The following is a 22,948-nucleotide window of genomic DNA, read 5'->3' as shown; positions in this document are numbered from 1 at the left end:
GATCCTCAATCCGCGGCCAATCAGTCTTGATGGGGATGATGTCATGGGGCTGCCTTGGCCTCCCCACCCCCCCTGTTAGTGTTCATCCCGCGCACTGCCCGGCATAATGGCACACAGGGCCTGACTACGTGCCAGATCCATGTCGACGGCCACCTCTCTCACACACACACACACACACACACACACATACACATGCGCACACTGGAGAGCAAGCGGAGCGAAGCTAGTGAAGGTAAGGAAAGGGAAGGAATAAGGTCAGGAGAGGAAGGAGACCAAAGCGGTAGGGGACGACGGAGGAGGGAGGTACTGCTGCTAGCCTAGCATTCCTCCTCCTTCATCCATCAACGTTTTATGAACAAATACGACGCAGCCACCTGAGGCTTAGGGCGTACATTATATATGAATGCTCAGCTAACGGAGCACACATCCACAATGCCTAGGCCAAATAAAACTCACACATTGGGGAGGTCAATTTTGCACTTCATCAGGTAGACGCCCTCCGTCAAACTCCTAGACAACACACTGACAGGATGTCTGATCCGGAAGATCCCTGGAATGTGTTTGGGCAGCAGCGGAGCCCGATGCCTCCGACGTCCCTTTGTCAGATAAATGAGGAGTCTGTGGAACCTCATGCTCATTTCTCACATTCATCACTGACACGGCCGCTACCCAGGCCGGCCCCAAGGTGGGCTGCTATGTGGTCCCCCAGGAGCCCATTCATCTGTGCTGAGGTCTAATAGTGCAGAAGTTAAAGAAAGGTATCCGGGGAGCTCCTGGGGATTCATGGAGGACAGGTATAGCGGTGAGGGGGGGACGGGGACGGGGACGGGGGGGACGGACGGACGGACGGTCACCCTGGCTGATTGCATCTCGACTTGGGGGGTACTTATGTTCACGTGTGTGCGGCTACGGGCCCGAGAGAGAGAGAGAGAAGGGTACGGTTTGGTGGCTCTCTGTGGAGCAGGGAGCTTGTCGCAGGGGATGTAATGAGGTCAGATTACAGGCTGGTCCGCAGACTGGCTGCAAAAGGTTGGCCCGTAATCCCACCGTCATTAAAGGAGCGCTTTGTTAAGAGTGGACGGGAGGAGGGGGAGGAGGGGAGGAGAGGAGTGCCGAGAGTGGGGAAGAAGTGGGAATAAGAGAGGTGTGTGGAGGAACTCAATAACACTTGATTCCATATGAAAAGCCTCTTGTTGCCACCCAGGAGCAGCGGCGGCTCGGAAGGATGTGAGAGGAAGCCAGCCGGGGAGACTCCTACAACCAGGAACAAGACATGCCTTGTTCCGGGTTTAGGGAGCAAACAGATTAAGATGAATTGATGCAAGCTTAGTGACTCTGAAAAATGGAGGAGAGAGAGAAAAAACGCCCACAGATCAATAAGGCTTAGCAGGCAGGCAACCAAAGACTGAATCTCCACTCACATACAGGGGATAGCACCGAATAAAGGAAGGGGTCTCAGATCTCATACATCCCTACTTTTGTGAGGTTTAGATGGGAAAAAAAAGAGGTTTAAGACTAGAATGAGAGAATTTACAAAATCTGAAGCGGCAGAGAGGTTTCAAAGAATAGACGGTTTCCAGGAAGGGGGACATTTTAAATGTTGGCACGCTATTGTGTGTTGTTTTGATGAGATTTACTTTTTTTTTTAAACACATGCATTCACCACAAAAACAAAGAAATCATTCACTGTTCATATTAATGAATATTTATGTGTTATAATGAATTTAAATTCAGTGGTTTCTGAATATTTCAAGCACCTACATTCTTTGAGCAGACATGAGAGGGTTTCTTTTTAAAATAGAAAACCTATATGGATCACCCCCCGCTCAAAGGCCTGAATGCTAGCAATCACATTTGGATGCAGAGTCCCACAGCGCACTCTGAGAGATCTATGTCTAAAGACAGCCTGGCAGAGCCGAGTCTGTGCCCCGATGTTTGCAGAGATCAGAGAGAATCATCTGGGTTAACACAGTGATTATGCAGCAAAGCCATGCTATCTCACCCCGGATCTGATACCGGCTTTTTTTCCATTTTCTTTCTCTTCCTCGCTCCTCAAAGATCTTAGGCCTGGAGTCAGACGGAGCAAAAGCCATGTCTTGCAGATAAATCCCTGTAGAGGTGTTTCCCACTTCTGTCATCTTAATAAAATTGAACTTTACAGAGAGACGCATGAAACACACTGGATCTACAGTGTAAATATCCAATTTGTCAATCGGTTTTTCCTCCTTTCTAAATAAACACATGCAGACGTTTAGCCCTGGGGTCAAGTGAGATGTGGAAGAGACGATTTAGAAATTCAAGTTATGAAAGTCAAAGAGCAGCCTCTCTATCCATCAAGAAAGCGAGTTTGATGTTGGCTTCCTCCTCTCTGTGTGACCCCCAAGGCTCAGCTCATTAAGAAGAAATACAGTGGAAGGCATGCATGTATAAGACACCGCAGGGCCCAAGGACCCCTACATCTGTTCAGGCTGACCCCGCCAGTGTTTCCCTGGGCGGGGTCAGGTAATCAGGGCCAAATGAGTCTGCTGACTGGGTCAGCGTTGGTACCGGAGAGAAGGGTGAGCTGACCCCTGGTTAGCGACACTATTGTCTGGGGCAATTATGAGCACAGCGCCCAGGATAAGACTGGGACGGACGGACGAGGGGGGGGGGGGGGGGGGCAGAGGAAGAGAGGGCGACAGTCATTTCTAGTTGTCCTCAGCTTCCCAGGTATATTTATAACGAGTGAAAAATAACAACTTTATTTAGAAGAAATGTGTTCCTAGTTTTAACAGCAACCGAACCATCTTCCATGAGACTTAAAATGATGTTGTTGTCGTTGTTTTTCATATCTAATGGGCGTGCCGAGAGGGAGCGGGAAGAGAAAGAACGGTTTTATGCACTGATAGCTATTGTTTCTCTGTGTGTTTGTTTATATGTTTCCTGTATTTATTGTATTGTGTATTGTTTCTATGACCGCAGGTGTGCCCTTTAACCCTGTGGTCATTAGCTCCTGCAGTCTGGGCTCGGCACTGTACCACACCGCTGCACACCACATGTGTGGGAGGGAGGGCGAGAGAGAGAGAGAGAGAGAGAGAGAGAGAGAGAGAGAGAGAGAGAGAGAGAGAGAGAGAGAGAGAGAGAGAGAGAGGAGCTAGGAGGGCTCCAGGGCCAATTACAGCCCAGAGAAAACAAAGGGCCATATTTCAATGATTCCTCCAGCTGTGCTGTTTATGAGCTGTGTGCTTAGTCTCTCTCTGACCTTCACCTCCACACTTGGCCCCTCAGAGGGAAAACAAGCCAAAATGGCCTGATGCTCACTCTTTCATTTCGCAATACAAAAAAAAAAAAAACGTATTATTGAGTTTGTTTATATTTATTATCTCGGGTTTAAATGCGATAGTACCGTTCGCCTGACCTCTAGATCCCAGTGAGCCATGTGTGGCAATAGCCTTAGATGTAAAAGAAAGAAAAAATATGGACTAATCTAAACCTTAATGGTTAAGTATGTGTCATATGTAACCTTTATAACTTTGCTTGTCAGTTTTTCTTTTCCATTAGGGAGCTCATAAGAGGGCTCTTGGTATAAGTCACTGTAACCCTTTGGCAGGTGTAACCTTCCCAGGCGGCCAGAGTACCATCTTCACCGCAGTCCTATTGACCAAAGCAATAAGCCATTCTATATGGTGTATTAAAGTCATTTTCCACATGCTACCTCAGCACGAACCATTGTTCATGCAAGCTTCTGCTGACCATGAACAGAGAGATAAAAAAAAAAGAGAAAAAAAAGACAGCTATTCTTCCGGACCAATAAGTCCATACCCTCCTCTCCCCACATGATATTTCTATATTTATTTATTTATTTCTCTCTTCCCCTTCATGTCTAAAAAGCCATCGTCATTTTAATGGTCACATGCACGCCGATATTAAACTGCCAAAAAGCACACAAGGGTTCGGGGAAGAGGGGAAATGGCTTTAACGCTCGGCAGCATGTGAACCGAGCGACCGGGGAGCAGGTTTCCCCTCGATGGACTCCGTCCTACTCCTCCATCTCATTCCCAGACGAAAAGAAGAACAAAAAAAAGAGAGAACAAAAAGAAAAAAAAAGAAAGACTAGAAACAGAAAAAGAACAGGTCTTTTGTTGGCAGTGCACACTCGGCGGAGCCATCTGCGTGGCGGCGCTTCTCTCCGTGCCCCCGGTGTCAAGAGGCGGAGCCGCTGTGTACCTCACTCTGGCCGCTGCTGAAGTCAGCTCGGGGGGGAGGGGATAGAGGGGATGGCTGCGACCATGTGACAAATGATTCCAATCTAGGCTGAGCGCCCTTGACTTGACCCTGACCGCGGCAGACAATAAGGGCGAGCTCAGTCACTGGAAAAGATGTTCTGCGCTAATAAACCCGACCGTCGTTCGCGCGGGTAGGTAGCTGCACACGGGGAGGGCGGGGATGGGGGAGAGGTGGGAGGGAGGGAGCAAAGAGGGGGGGTGGGGGGGGGGGGCAGGGGGGAGGAAGGAGGAGGAGGTTCGGGAGGTGGGGGGGGGAGAGAGTTCAGGTTCTGACCTCTCAGGTGCAGGTTGATAATGAGTCTCCCTGTTTGCTCTGCGAGAATGACCTCAGAGAGATGAAGGGAGCGGGACCACAACAAAGAGCCCCATTCTGTGCTCTTCTGAAATGGGATCATTCCTGAGGAATTGGCTTATGAATGCACTTTCTATTTCATTGCTTTTAAAGGGCACTTAAGCCAAAATACAAACATGTAAGAGCAGTTGGGCCGGAGCAGGCTACCAGCGCTGCCACCGCCGCCCCCCCCCCCACCAAGACCCCACGCATGCAAACAATACAGCCATATGTGCATATGAAAGAACACGCACCCCAATGCTCTCTACAAACACACACAAAGACAAAACAGCCCATGTGCACACAAAAACCCACACACACGCACGCACACAATCACAAATGCTGCTTGTGGCCCCCTCCTTGTCTTCTTAATAAAGCTTATAAAACGAGTGTGCTCCTGCCAAACGGGGGGGCTGTAAACGCACCACCCAAAAAAAGGTTCTGGGCATCTCGCTCGTTATGCTAATGACATCCCCACCCTCTGATTGCTCTCCCTGCATCTCCCTTTCTCCCACTCTCTCTTGCTCTCTCTTTCACTCTCTCTCTCTCTCTCTCTCTCTCTCTCACTCTCTCTCTCTCTCTCCATCTCACTCTCCCTGTCTTTTATCCTGCTGGCAACTCCTCCAACGTTCTTCAGCACACCGCTCTATTGTTAGGCCTGCCCCTCTTCGCTTGGCAGCAGACGAGATAATACACAGCACTACCAGCATCCAACAACTCCACCATGGAGAAAAGAAAAAAAGATTATGGCAAAAGAAAAATAATTAATATGACTCTTTTCTCAAAACCAGGCCATTGTTATTTATTTGCGTGCCCCAAATTGTTAGAAAATATGGCACTGGAAGACATTTCCCTGAACAACGGCTCGGTGGACGAAGCCCCTCATGAAAACAAACCAAGTTAGCGGTAAACAGAGATGTGTTCTATTGACCACACAGTGTCCTCTTGAGTGCTGAGCGCTGAGAAGGGGGGGCTGTCCAGTACGGTCGGCCCGGCAGCCCGGTGCTGGCAGGGAGCAGTGGATCAGTCAGGGGTCTTTGACAAAGGGACTTTGGGGGAACTTGGCATTGGAGTGGAGAAAGTGCTGGGCGCGACACAAACAGGAGAGACTGCTGAACTGTCAAAAGTCAACGTGGAAGCCAGGATTATATCTGCCCATGTTGGCTCCAGAACCAGGTTTCACTGAAGTTTGATCGAGTTTATATGTGAGTCAGTGTGCATGCGTGCGTGTGAGAGAAACCAACTTTGTCTACGTACATATGTGAGTGTGTTCTCTTGTGTGCAGGCGTGCATGCATATTCAAATTTGTGTGTTCCGATGAAAGATGTGAATTGGCATGTGGAGGTGATCACAAGAGAGGTTTTCACAGATAATTACATTGAAATGTGCAGGGAAAAGGAAAACACCATTGCCTATACCTGGGCTCTCACAGCTTTATATTCTCTGGTAGCCAAACTCAACAGGAAAAGTTGGTGCACCCAATTTTTATATTTCATCTTTAAAATTGTCCACAACTATTGATGATGCAACTACATGTGCAGCAACTTTTTGCGAGCCTAGAAAATAGAAGAGAACACTTCTCTCTACACACTATCTTTGTCTCTCTCTCTCTCTCTCTCTCTCTCTCTCTCTCTCTCTCTCATCGGTCATCACTAATATTGGAGAGCACCTGGATGTAAGGGAAGGGGTAAGGGATCATTGTAGCTGGTTTCCTCGTCTATGGCTCCACCATTAGATAGCAATGACTTACCCTCCCAGCAGCCACTGAATCAAATGAGTGAGCCCACAGAGAAAAGGGCGCCATTTCCCATATTTGCTGGCTCATTCGACCATTCAACCATTGTAGATTACTTCTACTACATTACTTTTACTTTTTGCAGGTGTCCTGAGCGAGTGTGTGGTGGTGTCATTTGCGAATGTGTGTGTGTGCCTGCGTGCAGGTCTTTTGTTTGCATGTGGGGTTGCGCACAGTTTGCAAACAAAGATGTTCTGTGCATGATCATCATCAATAAGCCACACATTGTGTCATCACACATGGCTTTAAGTGGGTGTGTACGTATGCGTCTGCATGTACATGTGTTTGTGTGTCTATGTGCGAGTTGTGAGTATCAATGCCATTTCAAATCACTTAGCATTTATAATCACCAAGGTCAAAAAGCCCTTTCTCCAAGCACAGAAATAAATAAAAGCGGTTGGCAGCAAATTAAGCAGAGGGGGGAACAAAGCAAGGCCTGAAGCGAGGAGCAGGAGTAAGAGTTGAAAATCTACATGAAAGCTAATTTTAGATAACATCATGCTCCACCATATGACTAATTGGAATACACTTAGTTCTTCAGACAGGAATGTCATTAGCGCTTAGAACATTCTGTGCAAAAGTTCTGTTTTTGTTGTAGTGTAAAGCCGGCTGACGTCTCCTTTACTTTCATTTGCTGCGTCCCAAAACAGCTGTTGATAATTAAGATGAATTCAATTATTGTTTGAATTACCTATTCTGCAACATTGATCGTTTTTTGGTGGGTTCTAAGACTTGATGTGTTGTGTTGTGTAGTTTTAGAAAGAGCAGGATTCATCACCTCTATTACGAGCAAGAGTATTTTGCAAATGGGCTCATTTTTATTGCTGTAGCAATTGTACCAATGCTTCATTCATGACGGGCAGAGTGAAAATGAGGTTACCACAAATGTTGAACAAAAAGACAACATTTTACAGAGAGAGAAAGAGAGTTTACCAACAGTACTTTCGTACCGTCATAAACTATATTCTAATATCTAAGGGAAACGGAATTTACTTGCTTATTTAAATATATTGCTAATTTAAAAATATTTGTAATTCTGGTATTGAGTATTGTACACACAATGAACTATCATTATTAGTACCATTTGTTCCAGTATAAAGCTACCTACGCAGTTTATTCCCACACATTGTGAGCACATTAAAATGGCAGGGGATCCACAAATCTATCAAGAATATTGCAGAGCCTGAGAACCGAAAATGAAGAAACCAGAGGAAAAAACCCCAGAAAACAAACGACTCAGGCGCTTAAAATATATTTGCTTGCTTCAATGACATTACTAATGCTCCAGCTTCTTTCAACCTCCTCACAATCCCTCCATACACAAATCTTGTTTGTCCCTAAGGTCAGGCATGGATACGACATTATTCCTCTCCGTCTGTCTGCCTGTTTGTGTGAGTGAGTGAGTGTGGGCCTTAGTCAGGGATCCAGCAGGATGCTACACAGACAACCAGGTGACCGTCTAATCCCTCGCTTGTTCCCAGCTGCTGACAACCTGCATTCCCGCCTGGCTCCACCTCCGGCTGTATCCTCCATTTTTTTTTTTTCCGATACTCAGATCTTCCCCGTCTGAGCGTTTTATTAGCGGTACCGCGGCAACAGCACTCGGCGGCAACCGTTTGATTGACCTCATGGTTTCCGGACACAGGCCAGCATCATGTGCGTGGCGTTTACCCACCAGACCTCTTTTGAACAATCTCAGCGAGTGCTTCGTAAAGCCCAGTCACACCAGATCAGGCCCCAAAATAAGTAAGCAAGCGTGTTCCTCAAGGTCGCGACCCGTCCTCGGGTTTGTTCCCCCGCTCGCCGTGTCCCCACTGCGCGGTGCCAGAGGTCCTTCGTTACTCCGCCTCTTTGTCAGGGATGGATTCCTCCCGGCTGGCAGGGGGACGGACACTTTTATTAAGTGTCTGCGAGGGGTCACCGTGGCGATGTCCCCCCAGTCCCACTTGTTTTTGTTTTGTTCTTTCCTTTGTCTTTTTTTTTTCTTTTCTCTCCAATACCCTGGACATGACATGACTTTAGGGTGCCTTCTGACACCCCATCTTTCTTCTGTGTATTCTTCGCCACTGGAGGGAAAAAAATAAAAAGAAAGGAAAAAGTGGGAGCAGTTTATTACTGTTTAGCAGCATCCATCTCACGGCAAATAAAAGAGGAGAGCGAACGAGAGGGCGAACGAGAGGGGGAGACGAAAGGGAGAGTAATGATTCGCTCCAGGTCAATATTTTACACAATGACGCATTTTGGGAACACACCTCTACAGGGCATGTGTGAAAACAATGGGTGTCATAACTGCCCTGTGCAGCGTATTTATCTTGCCCGGCGCCCTAATCAATCTGTTTCCCCCCTCGTCGCAAACACTGGTAATACATTACGCCGTTAAACGGGAGTCCATCTCTCAACGCCGCACAAAAGGGTGGCTCGGGTGATGTCTCTTTCACCGAGACCAGAATAAAGAACAGCACAAAACACTTCCCCAAGGGCAGAGTCAAATATAAATATAAAAAAGCTTTTTATTTTGTTTAAATAGTATTGTCACTTTGTATGGCAGACCTTGGATCTTTCCTTGACAAATTATATTTGTTATTACCCTATTTTTCTCAAGAACATAAAAAACAACAAAAACAAAAGCGTTGCTTATGAACTAAACTGAAATAACAAGTCCTCGTTGAGAAGCGTGGACGAGCTCAAAGCCATGACATCATGACTCCACTCTGTCATTATCAACCCTTGGCAGCATTTCATCAAATGTGTCCACTGCATCAAACAGTGTCATGCTCACAACTGGGAACCATTTTAGAGGTATGCTGTGAAGTCATGCCGTTGCTCAGCTAATATCAGACCGTGGATGACAGCGACGGGAAGTATCCACTCTCCCTCTCTTATTCCGTCGGCATACAGTCATACTGCAGCAATTATTCAAAACCTTTGATTGGCCTCAGAGAAGCGATGCAATCATGGCTGAAAATCAATTTCAGGGACATCGGGAGGAATCAGAAAGTGAGCGCGGTGCCAACACGGTCCGTGCAAAGAAAAAGAGAGGGATTTTTCTTCCTCTTATCGTCGTTTTCTCGTCGAGCTCTCCTTCTTCTGGGGGTAATCAGCCAGCAACACCAGTAAGCTTTCTGTTGGCCGGCCAAATCCCGGTTGTCTTCAGAGCCGCTAGTGATGTGGAGCCAGGTAGCATCCAATTAGTGCCTGCTTTAACTTAATGCAGACGGCATCCGCCGCACTCCGCATCAAACCGGTTGGTCCTTCCACCCTCCTGCTGTCAACATCCAGAAACATTTTTCCGATTTGCTTCGCCTTCTCACGACGCCATGAAGTTGCAATGAGACATTTGCATCAATTCCGTACCGTCTATTCTGCTAAAACAGTTTGGTGTCTGACGAGCAGCCAGATCAGTGCCAGATCGGCTGCTTGATGTTTTTTGACTGTGTTGCCTTAACAGCACATTTAACCACCAAATCTGTCCTTTAACACATAGAGTAATTTGTTATGGCAAGGGATCCTGTGCTGGCTAATGGGTGTAAATCCAACCAAAGATTTCATGATACAGGCTGCCATGTTTTGAAGATGAAGAACGAAGCGAAAAAAGCAAAAAAAAGAAGCGGATGTGGATATATACACTTGTTTCATGTCTCAATCAAGGCTTCCTCTTTTCTGTTCAATCAAGTCTGGACCGGTCCAGATGCTGGCCGTCCCGGTACAGCTGGAGAACAGATCAAGGGCGATTATAACGTTGTCGTTTAAACAAGCTGCACACAAGCAAAACAAGCCTCTGTTCCGAGGCCTTTTCATAGCACACTGATCTGGCATATGAGAAACATTCCACACTGCGCTAAATGATATGCCAAAGACATCAGCGAGGACGGCTAATGTCTTATGTGTTACCATTTCATGTCTGCCACTACTGCCCACTCCCCCCACCCCCCCAACACAACATTCCCCTACCCACTCCTCGTTTGTCTGTCTACCTCGCTTGCAGCCACCCACTCCCTATCTTTCTTTACCTCTCTCTCTTTCTCTGTCCTCCTTTTTATCTCCCTCTCTCTTTCTCTCTTCCCTTTCTCTCTCCCCCCCTCTCTCTCTCTCTCTCTCTCTCTGTCTCTCCCTTCCAGGCACTCTTTCTCCATCTTCCTCCCCTGCTTGCCCCTCCCTTTCCGTCCCCCTCTCCCTTTCTAACTCTCCCCCCCTCTCTCTCTCTCTCTCTCTCTCTCTCGCTCGTTCTCTTTCCCCCCCACCTCACCCTGTCTTCCTTCCCTCATTCTCTCCATCTCTCCCCCCTCTCTCCCTTTTCCCTCCCTCCCTCCCATCGGAAGCACAGGCAGCTGTGAGCGCAGGCTCCACAGCCTGTGGTCTTTGGCAACAGGCAGACAATTGAGCTTTGGAAGTGGCACGGAACAAGAGAAAGAAGCGTGAGGTTGCTTCCTCCCTCTGTCTTTCCTGCCTGTCAGGGATCCACCGGGCATGCAGCCCACGCTCTCCCTCTCTCTCTCTTCCTTTCTACCTCCCACCCTCCCTCCCTCGCTCTCCCTCATAACGGCATTAACAGAAACCACGAAGCGGAGCGGTGGAAAATCCAGCGCGGCATGTATCCTCATCAGGCCCTGCCTTCTCCCTGACCCCGCTCCACCCCGGCTCAAGCAGACTTCACGTCGAAGATGAATGCCGGACGCCGGCGTCTGAGGCGCTGCCAAGTACAACAAGAGATGAGGCTCATTCACCATGAAATCATCTTTGCAGAGGGGGAGTTCAGACAAGTTTGGATTGGCTGCACTGGCACTTTCATCCCTGGGAAATTTTCCTGACCTTTGTTTTATGTTCTGCGCCATAAAGATCAGGTAAAACGTTATCATCACAGTGTAAAAATAAAATGGCTGTCTATTATAGCATATAATTCCTCCCTGGACATCTCACATCATTCACTGTCTATTAGGGCCATACAGCTGGTGGATCCCCCTCCTTCCCCCCTCTCCTCCACACTGCCTTTTCTGATGGCGACTCCAGTGAAAACCACTACAACCATATAAACACCTGGACACAAACACACACACAAACACACGAGACTAAGCACCCGTGCACACACACAAACACACAGACCCCACAAGTAAACGCACACAATTTCAGCAGCTATACAGCTATAGAGCAAAATACGAGAGAGTGAGGGAGGGAGAGAGAGAGAGAAAGAGAGAGAGAGAGAGGAGAGAGAGAGAGAGAGAGAGAGAGAGAGAGAGAGAGAGAGAGAGAGAGAGAGAGAGAGAGATTTGGAGGATACAAAAGAGAGAGGAAGAAAAATATCCTACTATACGCAAACACCGACTACTGTCTGACCTTTGCGGTTCACAGATAGCATGAAATACCAATTAGGGCTGGGGTCACTCTAAATCAGTGGTTCTCAACTGGTGGGTCGCGACCCAAAAGTGGGTCGCAGACCCGTTCTGGATGGGTCGCGGACAACGCGGAAAAATGTAAATAATATTTAATGAGCATCTGATGTTTGAAATGTATTTTTTTTAAAAAAGATTTGTTTTGAAAGGCACGCGTTAGACATGTGCAGCCACCTAGGCGCGGTAGCCATGGCAACTGCCCTTTGATTGACGCTCACTTTAAGTTTGTTTTGCGATGGCGAAGCGTAAATATGACCCGGTATATTTAAAATGTGGATTTGCGGCATACTGTCCTCCCAGACTTTGAAACTCTCATTAAGATAAACCACATGCCCAGCTGTCTCACTGACTCCCCCAAATGATGGGTTAGGTGAACAGATCTTGTTTTGTAGATCTTTCGTTATTTTTGAATTTATTATACTTTTTGTCCACGCAGTTGTAATGGTCCTCCTAAGTTCCTTATTATTTCTGAATAGGCCTACATAGAAGTGAAATATATAATTTTGTGGCCATAATTACTTCGTGCACTTTTGATTATTTTATTCACTTGTCATGGTACTCCTCAGTTTCTTATTAATGTGGCCTGAATGCAGTGAAAATACCTTGTTTGTTTTGTGGGTCTTTATTTTGTGCAATTTTGTGATATTCACTTTTGTCTGCATGCTGTTGCATGGTCCTCCTCAGGTTCTTCTGAATGTGCCTTGAATGCAGAAATAGAAGTCAAATATCTCATTTTGTTGGTCTCCATTTTGTTACTTCATGTTTGATGCTTATTTCATTCACTTCTGTACGCAGTTGCCATGGTTCCCTGGTGCTCTGAAATGCACTTTGCTCAATAAATATGAGTATATTTATGTTAAAGACTTGAGTTTTCAAAGCCTTCTAAAAAAATACCTTTGCTTGGTTTGAAGGACTATAAAAGTGGGTCGCGACTTAATGACCATGGGAAAATGTGTCTCCCAGAGTGAGACCAGTTGAGAACCCCTGCTCTAAATGACTATTGTTTCGGCTCAGCAGACACCAGTGGGACAGGGCTTATATGAATGTGTGCGTGTGAAAATGTGTGCGTGCGTATGTGCGTCCATGTGTTTGTTTGTATATGTACGTGGAGAATGCGACAGCTGAATTTAGGGATACACCCAAGGCTAAACTCTCCATCACACACATTGAGCTCTCTTTGTGCCATTACTAAAGCACACGGCGGAAGGACACTCTATACACACATCAGTGTCCTCCACTGTAATTCATTATTTCATTAATCAAATTTGAGTTTTTGTGGGTAAAGAAGATGGAAAAAATAAATCATCTGACGGAAGTTTGCTGCCCTTGAGAGTAGTTATTTTAATTTGAGCTGTGGCGGTTGTGCGGAAAAATATCTGTGTGTGTCTTTGTGTTTGTGGGAGGAACTACTTTGGTTATCTGGTGGTCTTGGACTTGTGCCCTTTACTGTCCTTTGGGTTATTTACTGACCAGACACAACAGCATGACGAATGCATTCTCCCAACTCCCAAATTTGTTTCCCTTCCGCTCTTCGTTTGTTCTCCTTCCGACTGTAATATGTTTCATGGGCTTAGACAGACCGGATGTGTTACAACGAATACACACTCTTGACCAGACCGTGTCTGAGAGAGTGTCCAGTTTAAAAGTCTACACCATTGTGCATTTAAAGATTTTTTTTTTTTATTTGTGCTGAACAAAATTCCGGCTTTAGTTATTTCAAATTAGAGAGAGAGAGAGAGAGAGAGAGAGAGAGAGAGAGAGAGAGAGAGAGAGAGAGAGAGAGAGAGAGAGAGAGATAGATGGGAAGAGAGAGAACAAAAAAGATGGAAGAAAGAGCAAGAGCGATAGAGATGGAGAGAGACAGAAAGAGAGGGAGTAAAAGAGAGAAGAGAGAGCATCAGAGAGAAAATGGGGAAAGACGGGGTAAGAGAGAGTAAGATGGCGAGAGAGGAGGGAGAGAACGAAAAGCGAGAGAAAGAGCCAGAGAGAGAGAGAGAGCGAGAGCAAAAGAGAGAGAGGCAGAATCCTAATGGCCATGCCAGAAGTGCCCGGAGGCTACCATTGACCATCCCATCCAGACGAGAAGGAGTTAAAGTCACCGAAGGCCACAGCAGAGTCAACACCGACCACGGGTCGTCTAGCCGCGGCCCGCCAGATCAATATCCGCAAATAATAAATGAGCTCCCTGGAGGGTCCTCGCTAAACCACTAGCAACGTTGGCCCCCGCCTGTGTGTGTGTGTTGTGTGTGTGTGTGTGCGTGTGAGTGTGCAAGTGAGACTCAATAAGCCAGGTGAATGACTGTGCAGGGGCACATCTTTAGCACTCCATAATAGAAAATTAATGGCGCTCAAATCAGTCGTGAGGGCACCCCGAGGGTTACCTAATAGGCCCAGTTAGAACCGTCATCCCTCCCCGCGCCGCCTGAAGTATTGCACGCAAACATGGGAGGGAGCGCCCGGGAGTTAGGGAGGGCAGGGGGGGAGAAATGTAACTACATTGAGGAAAGGAGGGTTGTGTGTTAATAAATAGAATATTGCTAAGATTCATGTGTCTGTCTTGCTTCATCCTGTGGATTTGAACAAAGAAGTCGCGTCCATCCAGTGGGAATGTCGGTATTAATGGAATATTGTGCATATTGACACCTGATTGAAAACAAGAGAAAAACAACCAACTGCTTATTAACCTGATCCGTTTAACGATTAAACAAATAGGAGGTGATTTTTTGAATCATTCGATTAGTATTTGTCTAGCAGGCTGTGAGACTTAGAGCAGCGTACGATACATATCTCAACTGGCTCATTATTCTGCTTTACAAACGCAAACAGCGCAAATAGGATAAACACACACGCTGTCCTATTGATCTTTGAGCACAAGGCGGCACACACTCCGCGCGGAACACAGGCGGAAAAGTTGAAACAACAAATGATTAGTTGTCAACCCACCCGACTGTAAACTCCTCTGCCAGTCCCTGGAACCTCATTTACCTATGCAGTGACATCAGACACCAGAGCGCTAGGAGTGTGTGTGTGTGTGTGTGTGTGTGTGTGTGTGTGTGTGTGTGTGTGTGTGTGTGTGTGTGTGTGTGTGTGTGTGTGTGTGTGTGTGTGTGAACGTGTGTGTGTGAACGTGTGTGGGGAGGGGGTGGTCTGCGTCATCGCCAGGCTCTCCTCCCCTCGTCAGGTACTGGAACCCGGCTGCTGTCTCCTCGCTGTCCCGACGTGAACTCACCCGCACGCCGCCACGCGTCCGTCCTCCAGCGCAAAGACCGTGTGTCGTTCCCCGCAGGCCACGCAGGCCACCCTCAGGCGGGGAGCCGGAAGCGTCCGGAAAAGATGCGGTGTCAGCTACGACCGCAAAAAAAAAAGAGGGACACACAAACAGAAAAAAAGAAAATGAAACCAAGAAAGCAGTTCCTCGCAGAGGTGAAGAGAGGAATTTCCCAGGCTGAGCTCGATCCATAACCACCAGCTCAGTCCAATACTCCACAACTCGGCTTGGCACAGGTCCCACAGACTCCAAGCCCCAACAACATGCTCCACTCTAGTCCAATATCAACGGACGCGAGTAAACACCTCCACCGAGGAACACAGCATATTCCTTCATGACGCCGAGCTTTCTGGAGATCTGTCCTTGTATTCCTGTGTGTTTGGTTGTCTGTCTATGTGTGTGTTTTTGTGTTTGTGTGTGTGTTCACGCCAGTGCCACAGAGAAAGAGACAGACAGAGAGAGAGAGAGAGAGAGAGAGAGAGAAAATGAAACAGCCTATGAGAAGAAAAGAAACCCTGGTTCCTCATCATGCGCTTGTTAGCTTGTCCAATCTATGGCAATCAGCGCGGTCCCAGGGGCTGAAAGACAGGAGATGCTGGCGAAAAGGCAAGCTGGGGCTGAGGAAAAGATCAATACTGCACCGTGAAACAAGAAGTGTAGGCTATTTACTCTCCATTGATCTGATGACTCTGGAGAAACACTTCGCTCTGCTATTACATGGAGGCTGGAACTCTGTTGTGGAAGGACTTTTCTTTTTTTCTCACTTCCCCTTCTCCCTCTCTCCCTTTTCTTTGATACCCCATTTTTTTTCAACTCAAGGTCAGGGGAGGATGGAGAAAGAGAAAAAAGCTCCCAAATAAACACAATGATTTGTCAGGGGTAATTAAACTAAAGATTATGTGTTGAAATTCAGAAGGGAACTGAGGCTAACTAGCTATTGTGAAAGTGAGTCCTCAACACGAGACCCTCGGCAAGGAGGAAAAAGAGCTCCACTAGAGTCACCGTAATTAAAACAAATGAACCAGTGGCGTGGGGCAGGGAGAGCTGCCACAGGGCTGTGCTACAAGGTGTTCTCTATTCCCCTGTTTGAGGTACTGCATGGTAGTAGGAGAGGGAGCCATCAAGGCCCGTTCCTTCAAAGTAGAGCATACAAAGTGAGGCCCTGACATGATAGGGCTAAAAGATATACGTTTACATAAATATGACACAGACAATTACACAAGGCCATTACAGAATTTGTGTTTGTGATTTGTGAAGGGGTAATACTGCTGTTCGAACCAGTGACATCTTCGCAATGGACTCTACACTCTTTATAGATTTGAAAGACTCTTGCTTATGTTTACAGACCAGGGTAGGAAAAACATTTAGAACAGAGAACCATGATCTACGAGATGTCCTCAGGCAGTAGTGAGAGTGCCTGAGGTGAACTGAAACAGAGGGAATAGGGAGTGTAGGAAAGGGGATCTGGTTTACAGGTAATCGTAGTGACCCTTAAACACTAATACAAATAAACATGCTGGCATAAAAATAATTAAAGTAACAAAGTGAAGTATACTTGTCGATGGTATTTTAGTTGAAAATAGATGGTTACATTGTAGTAATGATGCCACAGACCAACACTACAACAAAGCTCTCTGTGTAAACTGTTTAAAGATAACCTCATAATTGTACTGCAATAAAGGTTAGTCTATATCTGCTGGTGGATCGACAGCAAATGCTCAGCAGAAGAAAGGCTCTTGATCGCTCCATGTTGGTGGTGAAGTCATCAATTAGTAAAACATACTAGGGTTAGGTTTGGTTTAAGTTAAGTATAGCCTGCAAATAATGGCTCCATTTGCATTCAGCAATAACACAGTTAATAACCCACAACTAACACATATGCTGTTTATATTTGATGCCTTCCAAAGAGTATTATACGTTAAAAGATTATAAGCCGGCCCTCGCAGTGACAAATTAAGCTCTACGTCTGAACACAGAAAGTTAATTTAATTTATTATTAATTATAATTTATTTAATTATTCATCCAAGTGAGAATTACATGTTATTTTTTATTTTAGACACACACACACACACACACAAACACACACCCCCCCCCCCCAACACACACACACACACACACACACAAACTCAATTTCCATGAGTTGTACCATTGTGGCTTACCGTCAAACAAAAAAACAAAACAAGCATCATGGCTGAACTATACTTCAGAATTCTCTAAACATTTGTCATTTGTATGGCTTCAATCTCGCCGCCTCGTCGTCTCTGCCTCTCACTCTCTCTTCAGCTCCTTGGAGGGGAAAGTCCTATTGACTGTGTGGCTGTATCGCAACAAGCACTCTCTAATGACTCCCTGAAGACCTCTGCCTCCCTTCTGCTCTCTCCCTTTCCCTCTTTCTCGCTCTCTCTCCCTCTCTCCCTCTCCCTCTCTGTATCCTCTCCAGTCTCCTGGTCACCAGATAATTAACCCTCTCTAATAGCGCAGATTACATTAGCTTTGGATTCGCACTGCTACACAATGGACCTCGCCTTGCTTTACAAATCTCCCCCTTCACAAGAACACAATTATGAATTCAAACAACTTCTTATCCACACTCACTCATCCAGGGACACAACCCGTCGCTCCCCCTCCCTCCCTCACCCCCAACTCCCAGGCCCTCACCAGGACCGAATAATGAGAGATGTAGAGAGAGGGACCACACAACTAGTTGTCCTTGTGTGTGTGTGTCTGTGTGTCTGTGTGTGTGTGTGTGTGTGTGTGTGTGTGTGTGTGTGTGTGTGTGTGTGTGTGTGTGTGTGTGTGTGTGTGTGTGTGTGTGTGTGTGTGTGTGTGCGTGTGTACGGATTAATATGTGTTGGGTGAGTATCTGGGCTTGTATGTTTGCAAGCGTGTGTGCGCGAATGCCCCTGTGGGAATGTGTGTGTGTGGGAATGTGTGTGTGTGTGTGTGTGTGTGTGTGTGTGTGTGTGTGTGTGTGTGTGTGTGTGTGTGTGTGTGTGTGTGTGTGTGTGTGTGTGTATGTGTCTGTGTGTGTGTATGTACGTATCTGAGGCGTTTGTGTATGCCCATGCCCCTGTGGGCATGTGTGTGTGTGTGCCTGTGCCTGTGTGCATGCATGTATGTGTGCATGAGTGTGCGCATGTGTGCATGCATGCATGGATGTGTTCATGCGTGTGCGCGCGTGTGTGTGTGTGTGTGTGTGTGTGTGTGTGTGTGTGTGTGTGTGTGTGTGTGTGTGTGTGTGTGTGTGTGTGAAGGGGAGGGTGAGTCTGAGAGGTCACTCTAGGTGTTTCTTCTCCTGAGCTCCCAGAAGCCGGTGATAACTCTCCATCTTAACATTCCAATTGAGAGCAGAATGGAATCTTAATTACTGAGGGTGGATTGAGCCGGGGCCAGGGGATAAAGGGGCTAAACGGCTGGCTCATGGAGTGAGTGGTCAAAGAGAAGGAATTAGAGGCTGGAATGAATGACTGGAGCCAGTGGAAGCATCTTCCCACACATTCAAAATAATACAATATAGAGGGTTTCACATGCAAAGTCTTAAACTTTTTTGATTTTATATATTTTTTATACCTTAGAAAATATTTCACATGCATTGTAATGCATGTGAAAAAAGGTGGTGGTGCGCTTAAGTGACCGGTCCATTCTAGTCTTAAAGTGCCTTCATTCTCCACTGTGATTGGAGATTTAACGTTGTATTCAACTGCACGGCTCTGTGACTGTATTATGGCCCCACGGTTGGTTACACATCTTCAAAGTAATGGAGCTGAAGTATATGAACAAAGCACTGCTGAACTCAATTCAGCTGAATGCAAATTATGTGGAAAAAAAGGGAAATTAGTAGAATATTTTGTAACTTAGTATTTCAGAAAGATAGGGAGGGGGAAAGAACGAAAAAGGACATTTTGTAAAAAAGAACGAAAGAAGGAATGGATTTTTATTTATTTTTTTAAATAAAGACAGAAAGAAACGAAAGGAAATAAATAAAGGAAAGAGAAAAATAAAGAAAGAAATTGATGTAATGTGTCCCGTCTAAATTTAAATTGGTACATTTGTAGTGAAAAGGCATCCTCGTGTTTCTTTGTCCGAACAAGTAATTTTCCCTACCTCCATACTCTGTAAGGCTTGCCTTAGCAGTATTTTTGCAGCACAGAGCACTCTCCTTTCTATTTCAATAGGACAGCTCATTTGCTAGACTCCAAGCCCAAACTGCTGACTGGCTGTTTTACAGCTGTGTACTGTGTGTGTGTGCGTGTTTGCTTGCGCGTGCCTGCTTGCGTTTGTGCGTGCGTTTGTGCGTGCGTGTGTGTGTGTGTTCCTTAAGACAGTGGATAGATATAACTTTGTATAAAATCTCAACGAGTATGAGAGAGATGTGTTATTATTGTATACTATCATTATGATCATTAAGAGCGTAGCAATTCAAGGTCATAGTGTGTGTCTTACAAAACAAAAGGTTGAAAAGTCAGGAGTGCAACTGGTTATTACTCTCTGCTCTCTTAAAAACAAAGAAGGCACAGTGAGGCTTTGATCTTAATGGTAAAGTTGTTGGCTGTTGTTTCCCAGAGTGAAGGAGAGGAGGCTACTTCAGCAGGTGCTCCGTGACTTCCTCCTATTTTTCATTAGAGCCGTCCTTTAAAGTGGAATTATATGACTGGCAATCTGCCCTGACACCAACTTGATCACTGTGTGTGTGTGTGTGTGTGTGTGTGTGTGTGTGTGTGTGTGTGTGTGTGTGTGTGTGTGTGTGTGTGTCTGTGTGTGTGTGTGTGTGTGTGTGTGTCTGTCTGTGTGAGTGCGCTTGTGTGAACGTGAATCTGTTTTCAAAATATATGCGCACACACAGTGATAGTGTGATGAAAAGCTAAATGTTACCACGTCCACACCCACACACACAGAGAGGGAGCACGTGAAATGTAGCTTCATTCACTTTCCCAAACTACAAGCCCTCGATCCCCCACCCGGTCCATTCCCCCCCCCCCCCCCCCCCCCCCCCCCCCCCCCCTCCACACCCCATGTGACTGACGCTTTCACAAGGCCCCTCAAGGACGAGCCGCAGTTGGCCCTGGGCGGCGGCGGCGGCGGGGGGGGGGGGGAAGGCTGCGTTGCCGTTAGCTACGCTGCGTGTCCATCAGGATAATGACGGATAGCTCTAAGGCCAACCCTCTGCGTTAAGGAGATGAAGGGTCGACTCGGCCTCTTACTCAGCACTTTGGCCTTTCCTCCCCTCCCCCCCCCCCCCCCCCCCCCCTCTGCCCCCCTCCCCCCCTCTAACCCCCTCCCCCCGGCTCATTGCGGTGGTTCATCACACAATCACGCGGAACCCCGGGCTTGCTAGGGTATGGAGATGAGCCCACCAGTGTACAAAAAATAAAGAGAAAAGAAAGAAAATGTTCATCATTCCCCCCACTGAGCCGGGGTCAATCAGGGGCGGTTCAGCGTGCGTTCCCAAAGTGTCTTCTCCTGCAAGTGGCTTCTCTTGGTTCGAGAGCGCACTGGGGCAGTGTTTATGGGTGCGGCGCGAACGGACTACCCCTCCGAGGAGAGGCGACGGAGAGGGAGGCGCAGGGCAAGGAAGGAGGAGAGGAGCGGTAAGGAGAGCGAGAGGCGCGAGCCAACGAGCCTCTGGGTGAAACAGCCTGTAAGGGAACCGCCTGGCCTCGGCCGGCTCATTAGGCTAATGTTTTTTTATAAGGCACTTCAAATGTCAAGCCGTCGGTGGATTTAGTGTAAACTTAAATTCCATTACCTGGCAGGCATTAATTGCTTACTGAGCTCAGGGATCTTTCCCTCGGGGCCTCTTTGTTTCCTCTTTGTCATCTGGCTAACTATTCTGTCTAGACTAACTTAGAGCACCGTAATCCACCATGGGGATCAATAAACGGCACATAATTCAGCTCCAATAATGAGCTTTCCCTTCAACGCAAACGCCGGCCCACTTCCCGTCGGAGCGGGCAGGGGCGTAAAATGATAATGTAATTATTAAAAGGACAGGCGAAATGAGTAAGCACTTTCCTACGAGAGAGGGAGGGCAGGCGGGAGGCCCAATTAGACACACTTAAGGCTGTCATTGTTATTGGAGACATAGCTAATCAAGGAGGCAGATACAGGGGCATCCATTTCAGCAGGTAATGGAATGACAGACTCTCCCGTTTCTCTGGGACCGTGATGTCATCAGAGGGCCGTCGCGCCCGAGCGGGCACTCTTTAATGGAAGACAAGGGATAGGGTTTCGCCCGGCATCAGAGATACTGAGACGGGGACTTGTAAGAGGAGAGGTGCGCCATTAGCACTCCTAAACAGGTACACATTCGTGCCCGGAGCTTCTTCTTCAATCGCGTAACAGCTTTATTATTGCTGCGACCTGCACTTGCAGGCTGGCTCCCGGTACTTCTGTTCCCATCCAAACATGTAAACCTGAACTCGGGCTCGTCGGCCAAACAACCTCTTTGACCGTCACTAACTAGACGTCCTAACTAGGCCTCATTCTATCGCTGAAATGCTAACCACTGTTTTAGGAACTGATGTTTTGCTAACAGAGAATTAGTCTCTCGCAACAGCCAACCAGAGATATTTGGAGCATAATGAAGTAGGCAGTAACCTTGGGCCTTATCAACTTACTACTTTTTCTTTTAATTATATGCATCCTTGAATCCAGGCCCCATGAAGAGAAACAAGTTAATTCTGTACACCCAAGTGATCATGACTCATCTGCAGGCTATGTCCATGGCGGATACATCAGGCCTTTTACGGAAGGTTTGTTCCTACTGTTTATCTGCCGGTGACATTTGCTGCACAGGCCCATGCCGCAGCATAATTACCCCACTTATTCAACACACAAGACTACAAGCCTGGCGGGAGTGCCCATCCACAAAGGTTGCAGGACTTAAGGCTACATTCTCCCGTCAGAGTTCAATGGCCGCGGCTGTATCAAAAGATGCCATTCATTTAGTCAGCAGCATGGGTGTTCGTGTAAGAGTAAGCCAACGGGAAAATGGGCCCTAAACTGGCCCGCATGCACGGCCCCAAACAAAGAGCAAGAGCAAATTGACGATGATCAATTTACGGCAGGCTGCACTTGCTTTCAGAGCACAATCCCGAAGAGCTTTGGCACACTCAGAATGTCACAGTTCCCATGGAGGATTGACATTTGCAGCGGGTTCTCCTGCCCCCCCTAAGGCAGGGAAGAGGGAGAGATAGCTATCCATAGCCCGATGAGGGACACAGTCGGGGGAACATGACGGCAAGGGAATTGAATCACACCAAAAGGAACATCTAGTGGTTATTTCTAAAGAGATCATATTGTCAGTGCTAAGTTTTGAATATACTTAAGATATCCATCCATTCACCAGACTATCTCCTTTACCATCATATTCATGGTCGGGTGCGATGGCTGCATTTGATGACAATAACTTTAGAATATCAATACAAACCATATTCATATCAAAATGATTAACAATGCAAGTCCTGTGGCTACAATAAATAATATAATAGTATTTCGATCATATGTCTGTCTTTCACTTTTTACCAAGCACCATTAACCTGCACACTGCTCCCTTCGGATGACCACTGACAGAGATCCAGACAGCGATAGCACCACGGCACAACTGTAACAGATGTGTAGCCCCACGCCTGTCCTCCCTTTCCCCCTTTCTGCCAATCATCGCCGTTGTAGATGAGTTGTTATGCTAATTGTGTTGAGAACACACCCAGTTCCAGCCTAACAAGGGAGCGGCCAATTAAAACCAGGGCTAATGTTTCACCATCGCTGCCGTGCGACTCCTCCACTGCCCAGAGTTCTCCACGCAGCCTTATCTGTCAGAGACAGTCAGCACAGATGGATGACAAGTGAAGACGGGATGTTTAGTTTGAGGTTGTGCGGTAATGAGAGTCACGTGCGTCGGC

At 46.9% G+C, this 22,948-nt stretch overlaps 1 protein-coding gene across 1 annotated transcript in view; it reads right to left on the bottom strand.

Moving 5' to 3' along the window:
* The window catches only part of LOC115545808 (ultraviolet-B receptor UVR8-like), a 112,714-nt gene that overhangs the window by 24,557 nt on the left and 65,209 nt on the right, over window positions 1-22,948 (bottom strand). The window contains exon 5 of the mRNA XM_030359246.1: window positions 15,008-15,123. Within this exon, the coding sequence (XP_030215106.1) occupies window positions 15,008-15,123 (116 nt within the window). The remainder of the gene's footprint in view (window positions 1-15,007; window positions 15,124-22,948) is intronic.

This window comes from Gadus morhua, chromosome 6 (genome assembly GCF_902167405.1).
Source record: "Gadus morhua chromosome 6, gadMor3.0, whole genome shotgun sequence".
In the NCBI taxonomy this organism is placed as follows: domain Eukaryota; kingdom Metazoa; phylum Chordata; class Actinopteri; order Gadiformes; family Gadidae; genus Gadus; species Gadus morhua.
The sequence above is the reverse complement of the archived record's forward strand: the minus strand, read 5'-3'. Positions and strand labels throughout refer to the sequence as shown.